Source organism: Nerophis lumbriciformis, linkage group LG07, assembly GCF_033978685.3.
Source record: "Nerophis lumbriciformis linkage group LG07, RoL_Nlum_v2.1, whole genome shotgun sequence".
NCBI classification, from domain to species: domain Eukaryota; kingdom Metazoa; phylum Chordata; class Actinopteri; order Syngnathiformes; family Syngnathidae; genus Nerophis; species Nerophis lumbriciformis.
In genome coordinates this window covers 56,477,029-56,490,768 of record NC_084554.2, presented here as the reverse complement: position 1 = coordinate 56,490,768, position 13,740 = coordinate 56,477,029, and the positions used below count along the sequence as shown (strand labels likewise).

Genomic DNA, 13,740 nt, shown 5'->3' with positions numbered 1-13,740 from the left:
CCTCGATTTCCAAAGGAAATGCAAAATTTGCATGGTTGGGTGATGGTTTGGGGTGCCATGTCATCTGCTGGTGTCGGTCCACTCTGTTTCCTGAGATCCAGGGTCAACGCAGCCGTCTACCAGCAAGTTTTAGAGCATTTCATGCTTCCTGCTGCTGACCTGCTCTATGGAGATGGAGATTTCAAGTTCCAACAGGACTTGGCGCCTGCACACAGCGCAAAATCTACCTGTGCCTGGTTTACGGACCATGGTATTTCTGTTCTAAATTGGCCCGCCAACTCCCCTGACCTTAGCCCCATAGAAAATCTGTGGGGTATTGTGAAAAGGAAGATGCAGAATGCCAGACCCAAAAACGCAGAAGAGTTGAAGGCCACTATCAGAGCAACCTGGGCTCTCATAACACCTGAGCAGTGCCAGAAACTCATCGACTCCATGCCACGCCGCATTAACGCAGTAATTGAGGCAAAAGGAGCTCCAACCAAGTATTGAGTATTGTACATGCTCATATTTTTCATTTTCATACTTTTCAGTTGGCCAACATTTCTAAAAATCCCTTTTTTGTATTAGCCTTACACAATATTCTAATTTTGTGACACACGGAATTTTGGATTTTCATTTGTTGCCACTTCAAATCATCAAAATTAAATGAAATAAACATTTGAATGCATCAGTCTGTGTGCAATGAATAAATATAATGTACAAGTTACACCTTTTGAATGCAATTACTGAAATAAATCAAGTTTTTCAAAATATTCTAATTTACTGGCTTTTACCTGTATAACGAGTGTGAATGTTGTCTATCTGTGTTGGCCCTGCCATGAGGTGGCCCCTTGTCCAGGGTGTTTCTGCCTTCCGCTTGAGTGCAGCTGAGATATGCTCCAGCACCCCTGCGACCCCCAGAGGGACAAGCGGTAGAAAGTAAAGAATGCTGGATAGTGTAACTGGTGGATAGGTGGTCCATACTTCTGCATGTGTTCCAACTTGCGATATAAGTCACTTCTGACACACATAAATAAACACACACATAAATAAACACACACATTGTCAATAAGATGTGATTTATTTTTCTCCTACGAGTTCTTAATGTCTTGTTTTTGTCTTTCAGGCATGAATGCTGCTGTGCGTGCTGTGGTTCGAATGGGATTATATGTAGGAGCAAAAGTTTATTTTATACGTGAGGTGAGTCCATGCTGCAGTCCTCATTCCTGTTACATTTGCTGAGGTCCAGTTCCGCTCCACAGGTCCGAGGGGGCTGCATTGCGCACACACACACACACACACACACACACACACACACACACACACACACACACACACACACACACACACACACACACACACACACACACACACCTTTGTCCGCACTCACTCTGCGTATGTGATGGTGCTCCTTGGCAGGCTTGTTCTATAACCTCGCCTGACAAGGTTTCGCACAGTCCCTAATATTCCGATAGTCAGGTGACCTCATTTTCTAGGCTCACATCATTGATGAATTGGAGCAACCAACTGATGCGTGGCCAGATGAGAACTCTGCTCCCGCATACACCAGACATGATAGCCACATGTCCGTGTTAAATCTACGTATATAAATCATGTTCCAGTGCCAATCAATAGAGTCCTATTTTATGTGGACATATTTTCTAGTCTTGATGAGTTTTTCTGTCCATTTTTTATATTTATACCATACCATACCATACCAACTTTATTTATAAAGCCCTTTAAAAACAAGCACAGTTGAAAAACAAAGGGCTGTACACCACAAAGAAATAGAGGCAAAGGACAGACTAAAAAATAACATTTAAAACAGAAATAAAAATACACAATTAAAAAGCAAATATAAATTACCCTAAGAACAGTTTGTTAGATAAAAACAGTTTAAAAAAGTTAAAAGCTAAAAACAGTTCAAAGTCTCATGCTGGGTTAAAAGCCAGTGAATAAAAAGGGGTTTTAAGAAGGGCCTTGAAAATAGCCAAAGAAGGGGCCTGTCTCACAGGGAGAGGGAGATCGTTCCAGACTTTGGGACCCGCAACAGAGAAAGCTCTGTCCCCTCTGAGCTTGCGCTTTGTTTTGGGTACCTCCAGGATCAGCTGATCAGCTGACCTGAGGGACCGGGTGGGGGCATAGAGATGGAGCAGCTCAGAGAGGTAAGGTGGGGCAAGACCACGTAAGGATTTAAAAATGAGTAAGATAATTTTAAAATGGATTCTAAAAGACACAGTGGAGGGAGGCTAAAACAGGAGTAATGTGCTCTCTTTTTCTTGTGTTAGTTAAAAGTCGGGCAGCTGCAGACGTGAGAGGGAAGACTGACTAATTCCAAAATATAAAGAGTTACAGTAATCCAGCCGAGATGTAATAAAGGCATGGATTACTGTCTCTAACTGTTGCCTAGAAAGAAGGTTTTTAACCTTGGCCAGCTGACGTAAATAAAAAAAGTTGGCTTTCACCACTGTGCCAATCTGACGCTCCAATTTAAAATCACAGTCAATACGAAAGCCCAGGTTGGTGACCATGGGCTTAACGTGCAAAGCCAAAGGGCCAAAGTCAACAGGGGGGAGCTCACAGGTACCACTAGGTCCAAACACTATTACTTCTGTCTTCTTTTCATTAAAATTTAAGAAGTTTAGGGCCATCCAGGCCTTGATATCATCAAGACAGGCAAGTAATGGCTGTATTGAAGAGGCATGATTTCTCTTTAATGGAAAATACATTTGTGTGTCATCGGCATAACAATGAAAAGAAATATCATGCTTTCTTAGGATTGAGCCCAGGGGAAGTAAATAAATAGAAAAGAGAAGTGGTCCCAAAACTGAGCCTTGTGGGACCCCACATGTCAAGGGAGCAACGGAGGATTCAGATCCAGCAACATTTACAGAGAAGGTCCTGTTAGTCAAATATGACTTCAGCCAACTCAAAGCAGTACCACAGATGCCCACTTGATGCTGCAGGCGGCTAATTCAAATATTATGGTCCACCGTATCAAATGCTGCTGTTAGATCCAGTAAAACTAAAATCACATGATCACCTAAATCTGTTGCTCGAAGGATGTCATTAAAAACCCTTAATAAAGCTGACTTGGTACTATGGAGGGGTTTAAACCCAGACTGAAAGACTTCTAAAATATCACAGTCCTCTAAAAAAGTGTTTAACTGGGTAAAAACAATCTTCTCCAAAATCTTTGAGAGGAAAGGCAGCTTAGAAATGGGTCTGAAATGAGCTAAAACTGAACTGTCCAGACCAGGTTTCTTTAAAAGCGGTTGAACCACGGCGTGTTTAAAACTGGTAGGAACTACACCAGAAAACAGACTGCTATTTAAAATGTTAAGAACAGGCTGCCCTATGCAAGAAAACACTTCATTAAAAAAGGTAGGAGGGACAGCATCATGGGGAGAACCTGAGGGCTTCATATGATGAGTTAACTCTTGTAACTGCCGCAGAGTCACTTGCTCAAACTGATTAAAGACAGCAGAGTAGTTAAAGGGGATATACTATATTTATATACTATGTTTGTCTAGGTTTTAAGAATAAGTTATCCAGTTCTTTAACCAGTTGCAGTATTTAAATCGTGTTCTTTTTTTTATTCCAATACATTTCCAGGGATACCAGGGTATGGTGGATGGTGGGGAGAACATAAAGGAAGCCACATGGGAAAGTGTGTCCAGCATGCTTCAAGTGGTGAGTTGTAACAGCAGGAAATGTGACAAGCAACCATCATCTTGTACTGTAATACTACAAAGTCCCTCCAGGAATTCCTAAACACCTTTTTCAGAAAATTGCAATGTTTTATGGGTTTGTTATCAAGGTTTTAAGTGTTCCTTGTAACTTTGAGTTTAAGTTTGAGTTTATTTGTAACATGCATGCATACATCACAATTTCCACTTTCTCTATTCAACATGTTCGAAAAGGAGTAGGGAGAAGCAGAGCTTCTTTAATCCTACCCCTTTTCCAAGAAATTGAAGAGTGTATTTTGTTTTTCACTTCTCAGGGCGGCACTGTTATTGGTAGTGCCCGCTGCAAAGAGTTTCGCACCCACGAGGGCCGCCTGAAGGCTGCTCTCAACTTGGTGAAGCTTGGCATCACCAACCTGTGTGTCATCGGGGGGGATGGCAGCCTGACAGGAGCCAACCTCTTCAGGGAAGAATGGAGTGGACTGTTGACAGAACTGGTGGAGCAAGGTTCGTTACAAGTATTGTAACAGCACTCACATCCATCCATCCATCCATCTTCTTCCGCTTATCCGAGGTCGGGTCGCGGGGGCAGCAGCTTAAGCAGGGAAGCCCAGACTTCCCTCTCCCCAGCCACTTCGTCCAGCTCCTCCCGGGGGATCCCGAGGCGTTCCCAGGCCAGCCGGGAGAGATAGTCTTCCCAGCGTGTCCTGGGTCTTCCCCGGGGCCTCCTACCGGTCGGACGTGCCCGAAACACCTTCCTAGGGAGGCGTTCGGGTGGCATCCTGACCAGATGCCCGAACCACCTCATCTGGCTCCTCTCCATGTGGAGGAGCAGCGGCTTTACTTTGAGCTCCCCCCGAATGACAGAGCTTCTCACCCTATCTCTAAGGGAGAGCCCCGCCACTCGGCGGAGGAAACTCATTTCGGCCGCTTGTACCTGTGATCTTGTCCTTTCGGTCATGACCCAAAGCTCATGACCATAGGTGAGGATGGGAACGTAGATCGACCGGTAAATCGAGAGCTTTGCCTTCCGGCTCAGCTCCTTCTTCACCACAACGGATCGATACAGCGTCCGCATTACTGAAGACGCCGCACCGATCCGCTTGTCGATCTCACGATCCACTCTTCCCCCACTCGTGAACAAGACTCCGAGGTACTTGAACTCCTCCACTTGGGGCAAGATCTCCTCCCCAACCCGGAGATGGCACTCCACCCTTTTCCGGGAGAGAACCATGGACTCGGACTTGGAGGTGCTGATTCCCATCCCAGTCGCTTCACACTCGGCTGCGAACCGATCCAGTGAGAGCTGAAGATCTTGGCCGGAGGAAGCCATCAGGACCACATCATCTGCAAATAGCAGAGACCTAATCCTGCAGCCACCAAACCAGATCCCCTCAACGCCCTGACTGCGCCTAGAAATTCTGTCCATAAAGGTTATGAACAGAATCGGTGACAAAGGGCAGTCTTGGCGGAGTCCAACCCTCACTGGAAACGTGTCCGACTTACTGCCGGCAATGTGGACCAAGCTCTGACACTGATTATACAGGGAGCGAACTGCCACAATAAGACAGTCCGTTACCCCATACTCTCTGAGCACTCCCCACAGGACTTCCCGGGGTACACGGTCGAATGCCTTCTCCAAGTCCACAAAGCACATGTAGACTGGTTGGGCAAACTCCCATGCACCCTCAAGGACCCTGCCCAGAGTATAGAGCTGGTCCACAGTTCCACGACCAGGACGAAAACCACACTGTTCCTCCTGAATCCGAGGTTCGACTATCCGGCGTAGCCTCCTCTCCAGTACCCCTGAATAGACCTTACCGGGAAGGCTGAGGAGTGTGATCCCACGATAGTTGGAACACACCCTCCGGTTCCCCTTCTTAAAGAGAGGAACCACCACCCCGGTCTGCCAATCCAGAGGTACCTCTCCCGATGTCCACGCGATGTTGCAGAGTCTTGTCAACCAAGACAGCCCCACAACATCCAGAGCCTTAAGGAACTCTGGGCGGATCTCATCCACCCCCGGGGCCTTGCCACCGAGGAGCTTTTTAACTACCTCGGCAACCTCAGCCCCAGAAATAGGAGAGCCCACCACAGATTCCCCGGGCCCTGCTTCCTCATAGGAAGACGTGCTGGTAGGATTGAGGAGGTCTTCGAAGTATTCTCTCCACCGATCCACAACATCCGCAGTCGAGGTCAGCAGAGCACCATACCCACCATACACGGTGTTGACACTGCACTGCTTCCCCTTCCTGAGGCGGCGGATGGTGGTCCAGAATTGCTTCGAAGCCGTCCGGAAGTACACTCACATCCACGCTTGCCAAATAGGTTGGGGCTAAGAATCAGACCAAGAAATGAGCTGGTATCAGAACTATGCACTCGGAAAGACGTTGATTTGACCGTCGTGTCCTCAACCTCTTCAGGATCCATCGAGCCCCAGTCCGTTCAGACCTACTCTGCTCTTCACATTGTCGGGATGGTTGGCTCCATCGATAACGACTTCTGTGGAACTGACATGACGATTGGCACCGACTCTGCCCTGCACCGAATCATTGAGGTGGTTGATGCAATTATGACAACCGCTCAGAGGTGAGAGCTTGTGTTTGTGTGACATGGTGTAATTAATTGTGTGTTGTGAAAAGAAATACATTTGAAACATATTATGGTGTTATTTTTCAGTCACCAGAGGACTTTTGTCTTAGAAGTCATGGGCAGACATTGCGGGTAAGATAATGATCAAAGACATTCAGCAGCCAGAAAGGATTTGGTTACTACTTATTGTCTATGTGTACCTCAGCTATTTGGCCTTGGTTAGTGCTCTGGCTTGTGGTGCAGACTGGGTGTTAATCCCTGAGATGCCTCCAGATGATGGATGGGAAGAGAAGATGTGTGAAAAACTATCTGCGGTAACACCGTTTTTAGTTCCTTACAACCTTAGACATAGTGACTCATACAGCAACACATGCTTTTGCTCCCATTTCATGAATGTACAACTTACATCAAAGAGATATGAGACTTCAACACAAACAAGTTGTATCTCCTGACTCTTGTTGCAGCATAATAATAGTAATAGTATAACATATTATTATAATAACATAATAATAACCCCCAGTGCTGCTCACACTGGCAAATGAATGATAGGTGATGGTCAGAGGCGCAAATTGGCAGCCAAACCTACGTCAGTCTAGCCCAAGGCAGATGTGGCTACAAGTGTAGCTTACCACCATGATGAATGATGGGTTCTCACTTCTCTGTGAGCGTTTTGAGTATCCAGTTGATAGAAAAGCGCTATATAAATTTAATCCATTATTATTATTATTATTAGGGCCCGCATGGCCCATTGCAAAAGGACTCCCGAAGGGAGTCCTTATGCCGCCACATTAAACTGTAATTTGACCCACTTAACATGCTTCAAAACTCACCATATTTGACCCACACATCAGGACCTGCGAAAATTGCCTTTTTAAAAAAAAACCGAACCACAAAACTCAAAATTGCGCTCTAGTGCCCCCTAGGGAAAAAAAAATATAGACTGCCTGTAACTCCCACTAGGAAGGTCGGAGAGACATGAAATAAAAACCTCTATGTAGGTCTGACTTAGACCTACATTTCATAATAGTACATTCTCGGGCTAAAATCAACAGGAAGTTGGCAATTCCCCCTTCAAGACAAAAAAGTACTAAAAACAGTCACTTTTGCCTCTTTGAGCTGTAATTTGACCCCCTTAACATGCTTCAAAACTCACCGAACTGAACACACACATCAGGACTGGCAAAAATTGCGATCTAATAAAAAAACCTAACCCCAAATCTCAAAATTGTGCTCTAGCGCAATTTTTTAAATTAAACGCACAAAAAACTGCTCCTCGGATGAAAAAACTGACAAAACTGCCTGTAACTCCCACTGGGAAGGTCGGAGAGACATGAAACAAAAACCTCTATGTAGGTCTCACTTAGACCTACATTTCATAAATTGACAACCCCCAGCAAAAATCAACAGGAAGTTTGCTATTCCCCCTTCAAAACAATTTTTTTGTAAAAACCGGTCACCTTCCTTCAAAAACTATCTCCTCTGAGCGCGTTTGTCGTTTCGCCTTCAAACTAACACAGGAGAGAGATTAAACCCTTGTGTATAAAATAACAGAACAGCGTTTTAATACCTGCTCCGGTTTTGATTTTATGACCCTTCAAAGACCCGCTGCGCTGATGCTGCTGTTTTTTTAAGATGGCTGCTTAAAAGCAGGAAGCACCAACGTGCCCACACAATGCAGACAAGGTAGGTACACTAGACAAAAGTCTTGGGACACTTCAGACTAAAAGTAGACAAAAGTATTGGGACACTTATGACTATCACTGGACAAAAGTATTGGGACACTTAGGACTACAACTTGACAAAAGCATTGGGACACTTGGGACTAAAACTGGACAAAAGTATTGGGACACTTGGGACTAACACTGGACAAAAGTATTGGGACACATAGGACTAGCACCTGCCAAGTTTGCGGGCCCGACCAACGCTGCTTGCAGCTTTAATTATTATTGTTATTATTATTAGTGTACATCAGGAGTGTCGAAAATTATTTCACTGAGGGCCACATGCTAAAAAGTCCAAAAGATGTTGCTATTTTTAATTTTGTAAACAGGCTAAAACCAATCCAATGTACTGTAGATGTGTTAAGAAATATATACGCGGCAAGTCATAGCAAATCAATATTTCAACTTTTTCCTTCATTTTTGCAGGTTTTTGTTTGTTTATTAATTTTTTTTTAGAAAATACCACAGGCAACTCAAAAGCACTTTGTTGGCCCCAATTGGACCCCAGGAAACTTTGGAACTCCCTGGTGTACAGAATATATTATACAAAATGACTGAAAACATTCCAGTTCCTCAATATTCACACACTGTTCACCTTTTGAAGACATTTGGGATGCTGAGGATGAATTAAACCAGATAAATCTGAACGACCGTCATTCCTGAAATATGTGATGTTCTTCCTCAGTCTCGACTGAAGGTATTATTATAGGATAACGTTAACATTATAGAAGGCCTTTTATCGTGACTAGTCCATACCTGCCAACTACTCCGGTTTTCCCGTAATTAGTACGGTTTTCATCAACCTTTTCCGGGTTACGGTTGCAGTGATAAAAAATACGTTTTTTCATTAATTAAAAAAATTTTTTTTTTAAAGGTTTTATTCACGAAATCGCGTAACAACAATGACAATCGACACTGCTTCCCGTAACTTCCTATCGAGCCATTCCGAATGCCATGCGCGAGGCTATTTATAGCACCGCTGCCAAGCACGAGGCACCAGTTGCCCATTGTTTCCAAACGAGCGAACGATCGTGGAATCAGCCGGAGAAAAATCGCAAACGAGTCTTAAACCGAAAAGAAAACTGCAGTCATTCCGTGAAGAATATTCAAAAGCCTATCCGGGAATAATTATCCGTTCCAAAAAAGGGTGAAATCTACGCGAATTGCACCTTGTGCAGACAAGATTTTTCGATCGGACACGGAGGAATTAGCGACGTAAAAGACCACGTTGGGACAAAAAAACACAAGTCTAATGCCGTTGCTAGCGATACAAGTGGAAAACTTTCAACGTTTTTCGTCGCCCAAACAGATTCTTTGGATGTGATAAATGCCGAAGTTTTATTTACGGAGGCAATAATTGAGCATGGATTTCCAATCGCACTGGCTGATCACATGGGACAGTTAAATGTTTGTAATGCAACCTTTAAAAGTCATTACGCGGTGATCGCGGTCCCAAAAATAAACTTTTCTTGCATGATAATGTCCAGAAAAATTCGCTTTATATTACTATAGAGTCCTTTTAACCAATGAGTTTGATGGTTTATCACAAACCTTAAATGAAAGAAGTCCTTTGTTCTCCTGCACCATGCGCGCGTGCGCTTTGGCCTTGCTTCGTGTTTGGTGCGCAATCCTGTCGGCTGTATTTCACAGCACGACATACTGTTAAAAGTGTTTATACTATTTATGCTTTCAAGTCCAAGTTGAAGAAATCTTGTTAAATGTTGACAGCATAACTACCAAAATACAGAAGTATGTCCTTAATATTTTTGCAGTGCTATTTCTGTTGAAAAGTTCAAATGATTCCATTAGAGATGTGATGTGCCACTTTTCAAGTGTCTGATGGCTTAAATTAATTTTCATGAATTTTTCATATTTTGAATTCTTTTGAAAGGCTTACAAAAAAGCTACATTTGAATTGTAATTCCATGCTATTGACAGGACTATTAATTTGAATGAAGTTAGCTTACCATGTTTACAGTATGATAATTGTGATAGAAATGTGAATTTTAGGCACAGAATATTTTTTACAATTGAACAAGGCAGTAGATTATACAAGCTTGGACAGAAAGTTAATAATGACACCAATTTTTTTTTTTAAATGGAATTGTTTAGTACTGTTTTACCATTTGTTTACTGTAAAAAGTGTTTATACTTTCAATGAACAAATTGAAGTCTTGTGAAAGGTTGACAGGATAACTGGCATTAACTGTCAAAATAATTTCAAACTATTGAAGTTAGCTTACAGAATAAACATGTCAATCAACCCATATTTGCTGTAATATTTTTGTTTTGAAAAGTCACTGTGACTGATAGAAAAGTGATGGTTTTAGCAACATTTTAACCTGTCTGAATGCTGATAATCATTTTGCGTCGGGGGGGCGAAGCCTGAACCCCCCACCAGGACTTTGTCCTGGACCTACCGGGGCCTGCAACCCCTGGACCCTGGCTACTAGGTTTTTCTGATTTCAAAAGTTGGCAGGTATGCTAGTCAAAGACACACTTAGTACAGTGGAACCTGGATTGACAAACCTCTCTATTGCTGGGATGTTACTGACGTCACGTCCCGCCCAGTAAATACTGGTGGTGGTCATGCTAGCTGTTCTCAGTGGGTACTAGGCGCCATTTAGCCTTTCTCAAAGAAAAATTGCCCTATGCTTGTGTTGTTTTCGGCTGTACAAACCGTTTGAATCGCGGGAAAGGATAAATGTTATTACGTTCGTGCTTAAATTGGCCTCAAAATAATGCTGCAATATTATTCTTTATCGGCAAAAATATATATCGTCCAGAAAAAATTGTTATTGACTCAGGCCTCTTGATACTCTGTGGAAATAGTCAAATGTTGTCAAAAGTGCACTGCTTACAATTCCATATTGACCACATTTTTGTGGACATTTTTTGGTGTGCATATTAGCATCGTGTATATTATACAGGTAAAAGCCAGTAAATTAGAATATTTTGAAAAACGTGATTTATTTCAGTAATTGCATTCAAAAGGTGTAACTTGTACATTATATTTATTCATTGCACACAGACTGATGCATTCAAATGTTTATTTCATTTAATTTTGATGATTTGAAGTGGCAACAAATGAAAATCCAAAATTCCGTGTGTCACAAAATTAGAATATTACTTAAGGCTAATGCAAAAAAGGGATTTTTAGAAATGTTGGCCAACTGAAAAGTATGAAAATGAAAAATATGAGCATGTACAATACTCAATACTTGGTTGGAGCTCCTTTTGCCTCAATTACTGCGTTAATGTGGCGTGGCATGGAGTCGATGAGTTTCTGGCACTGCTCAGGTGTTATGAGAGCCCAGGTTGCTCTGATAGTGGCCTTCAACTCTTCTGCGTTTTTGGGTCTGGCATTCTGCATCTTCCTTTTCGCAATACCCCACAGATTTTCTATGGGGCTAAGGTCAGGGGAGTTGGCGGGCCAATTTAGAACAGAAATACCATGGTCCGTAAACCAGGCACGGGTAGATTTTGCGCTGTGTGCAGGCGCCAAGTCCTGTTGGAACTTGAAATCTCCATCTCCATAGAGCAGGTCAGCAGCAGGAAGCATGAAGTGCTCTAAAACTTGCTGGTAGACGGCTGCGTTGACCCTGGATCTCAGGAAACAGAGTGGACCGACACCAGCAGATGACATGGCACCCCAAACCATCACCCAACCATGCAAATTTTGCATTTCCTTTGGAAATCGAGGTCCCAGAGTCTGGAGGAAGACAGGAGAGGCACAGGATCCACGTTGCCTGAAGTCCAGTGTAAAGTTTCCACCATCAGTGATGGTTTGGGGTGCCATGTCATCTGCTGGTGTCGGTCCACTCTGTTTCCTGAGATCCAGGGTCAACGCAGCCGTCTACCAGCAAGTTTTAGAGCACTTCATGCTTCCTGCTGCTGACCTGCTCTATGGAGATGGAGATTTCAAGTTCCAACAGGACTTGGCGCCTGCACACAGCGCAAAATCTACCCGTGCCTGGTTTACGGACCATGGTATTTCTGTTCTAAATTGGCCCGCCAACTCCCCTGACCTTAGCCCCATAGAAAATCTGTGGGGTATTGTGAAAAGGAAGATGCAGAATGCCAGACCCAAAAACGCAGAAGAGTTGAAGGCCACTATCAGAGCAACCTGGGCTCTCATAACACCTGAGCAGTGCCAGAAACTCATGGACTCCATGCCACGCCGCATTAACGCAGTAATTGAGGCAAAAGGAGCTCCAACCAAGTATTGAGTATTGTACATGCTCATATTTTTCATTTTCATACTTTTCAGTTGGCCAACATTTCTAAAAATCCCTTTTTTGTATTAGCCTTAAGTAATATTCTAATTTTGTGACACACGGAATTTTGGATTTTCATTTGTTGCCACTTCAAATCATCAAAATTAAATGAAATAAACATTTGAATGCATCAGTCTGTGTGCAATGAATAAATATAATGTACAAGTTACACCTTTTGAATGCAATTACTGAAATAAATCAAGTTTTTCAAAATATTCTAATTTACTGGCTTTTACCTGTAGGATAGGTTTTTCATTGCAGTTTTTGTAGCATCATTTTTTTTATGCTGCTCAATGGAAATGTTTAGTTACTCATTCATAGAAAATGTGGGCAAAAACAAAAGTGTTGGACTATTTTGTGAACAGCAATTTATTTGTTATATTGTTTCGACCTTTCAGTGATTCTGTTTGAAAAAGATCCACTTTTGATTACAAGATGTTTCTCTTAAAGGGAAACTGCACTTTATTTGGAATCGTTCACAATCATTATGAGAGACAAGAAGACAGATTTTTTTTTTTTTAATGGATTCTAACTTGTAAATAAATGTAAATACAAGTACAAGTACAATGCAAGTAATGGAAGGTCCACTATTCCGCCCATAAATCCCTTTAAATAACCTTTTGTTACGTCTGGGTCGCATGTTTATGTGCAGGTCGTTTCCCCAAGATGCAAACGGACAATCCGGAAGGAAGTAGTGATGTGTCCGGCAACACCGATGCATCGGCGCATGCGTGGAGCTCATAGAGCGAAACCCTGTGTCGGTGCGCGTACCGCTTTTAGAAAGTCACGTGACCGATCATGAGCTGTTTTGGTCACGTGACCAATACGCCAACTGTGTCGCCTCCTCTGTGCCCTGTGAGCGGCTCTTTTCTACAGCCCGAGAAATAATAACTAAGAAGAGAAATCGTCTAAAATGTAATACGTCAGAAAAACTTTTTTTTTTTTTTTAATAAAAATGTGTAAAAAAATAAAATTAAAACAATTCCCAGTCCACAATCATCCACAACACGTTCTCTTAGATTTCCATGTTATGATACATGTTCACATTATTTATTGACTGTATCTAAAAAAGATACAAATATATTTTTATTTAAATGAAGATATGAAATAATCCTAAATGAAATACAATGACTTGGTTTATATTATTGTATATACTAGGGCAGGGGTCACCAACGCGGTGCCCGCGGTCACCAGGTAGCCCGTAAGGACCAGATCAGTCGCCCGCTGGCCTGTTCTAAAAATAGCTCAAAGAGCAGCACTTACCAGTGAGCTGCCTCTATTTTTTAAATTGTATTTATTTACTAGCAAGCTGGTCTCACTTTGCTCGACATTTTTATTTCTAAAAGAGACAAAACTCAAATAGAATTTGAAAATCCAAGAAAATATTTGAAAGACTTGGTCTTCACTTGGAATAAGCGGTAGAAAATGGATGGATGGATGGGTCTTCACTTGTTTAAATAAATTGATTTATTTTTTTACTTTGCT

At 42.6% G+C, this 13,740-nt stretch overlaps 1 protein-coding gene across 3 annotated transcripts in view; it reads left to right on the top strand.

The window, feature by feature from the left end:
- The window catches only part of pfkpa (phosphofructokinase, platelet a), a 97,780-nt gene that overhangs the window by 18,205 nt on the left and 65,835 nt on the right, over nt 1-13,740 (top strand). For all 3 annotated transcript variants that reach the window (XM_061964860.1, XM_061964859.1, XM_061964861.1), the window contains exons 2-7: nt 1,106-1,179; nt 3,595-3,672; nt 3,983-4,172; nt 6,089-6,254; nt 6,345-6,389; nt 6,463-6,571. In XM_061964860.1, coding sequence (XP_061820844.1) covers nt 1,106-1,179; nt 3,595-3,672; nt 3,983-4,172; nt 6,089-6,254; nt 6,345-6,389; nt 6,463-6,571 — 662 coding nt within the window. The remainder of the gene's footprint in view (nt 1-1,105; nt 1,180-3,594; nt 3,673-3,982; nt 4,173-6,088; nt 6,255-6,344; nt 6,390-6,462; nt 6,572-13,740) is intronic.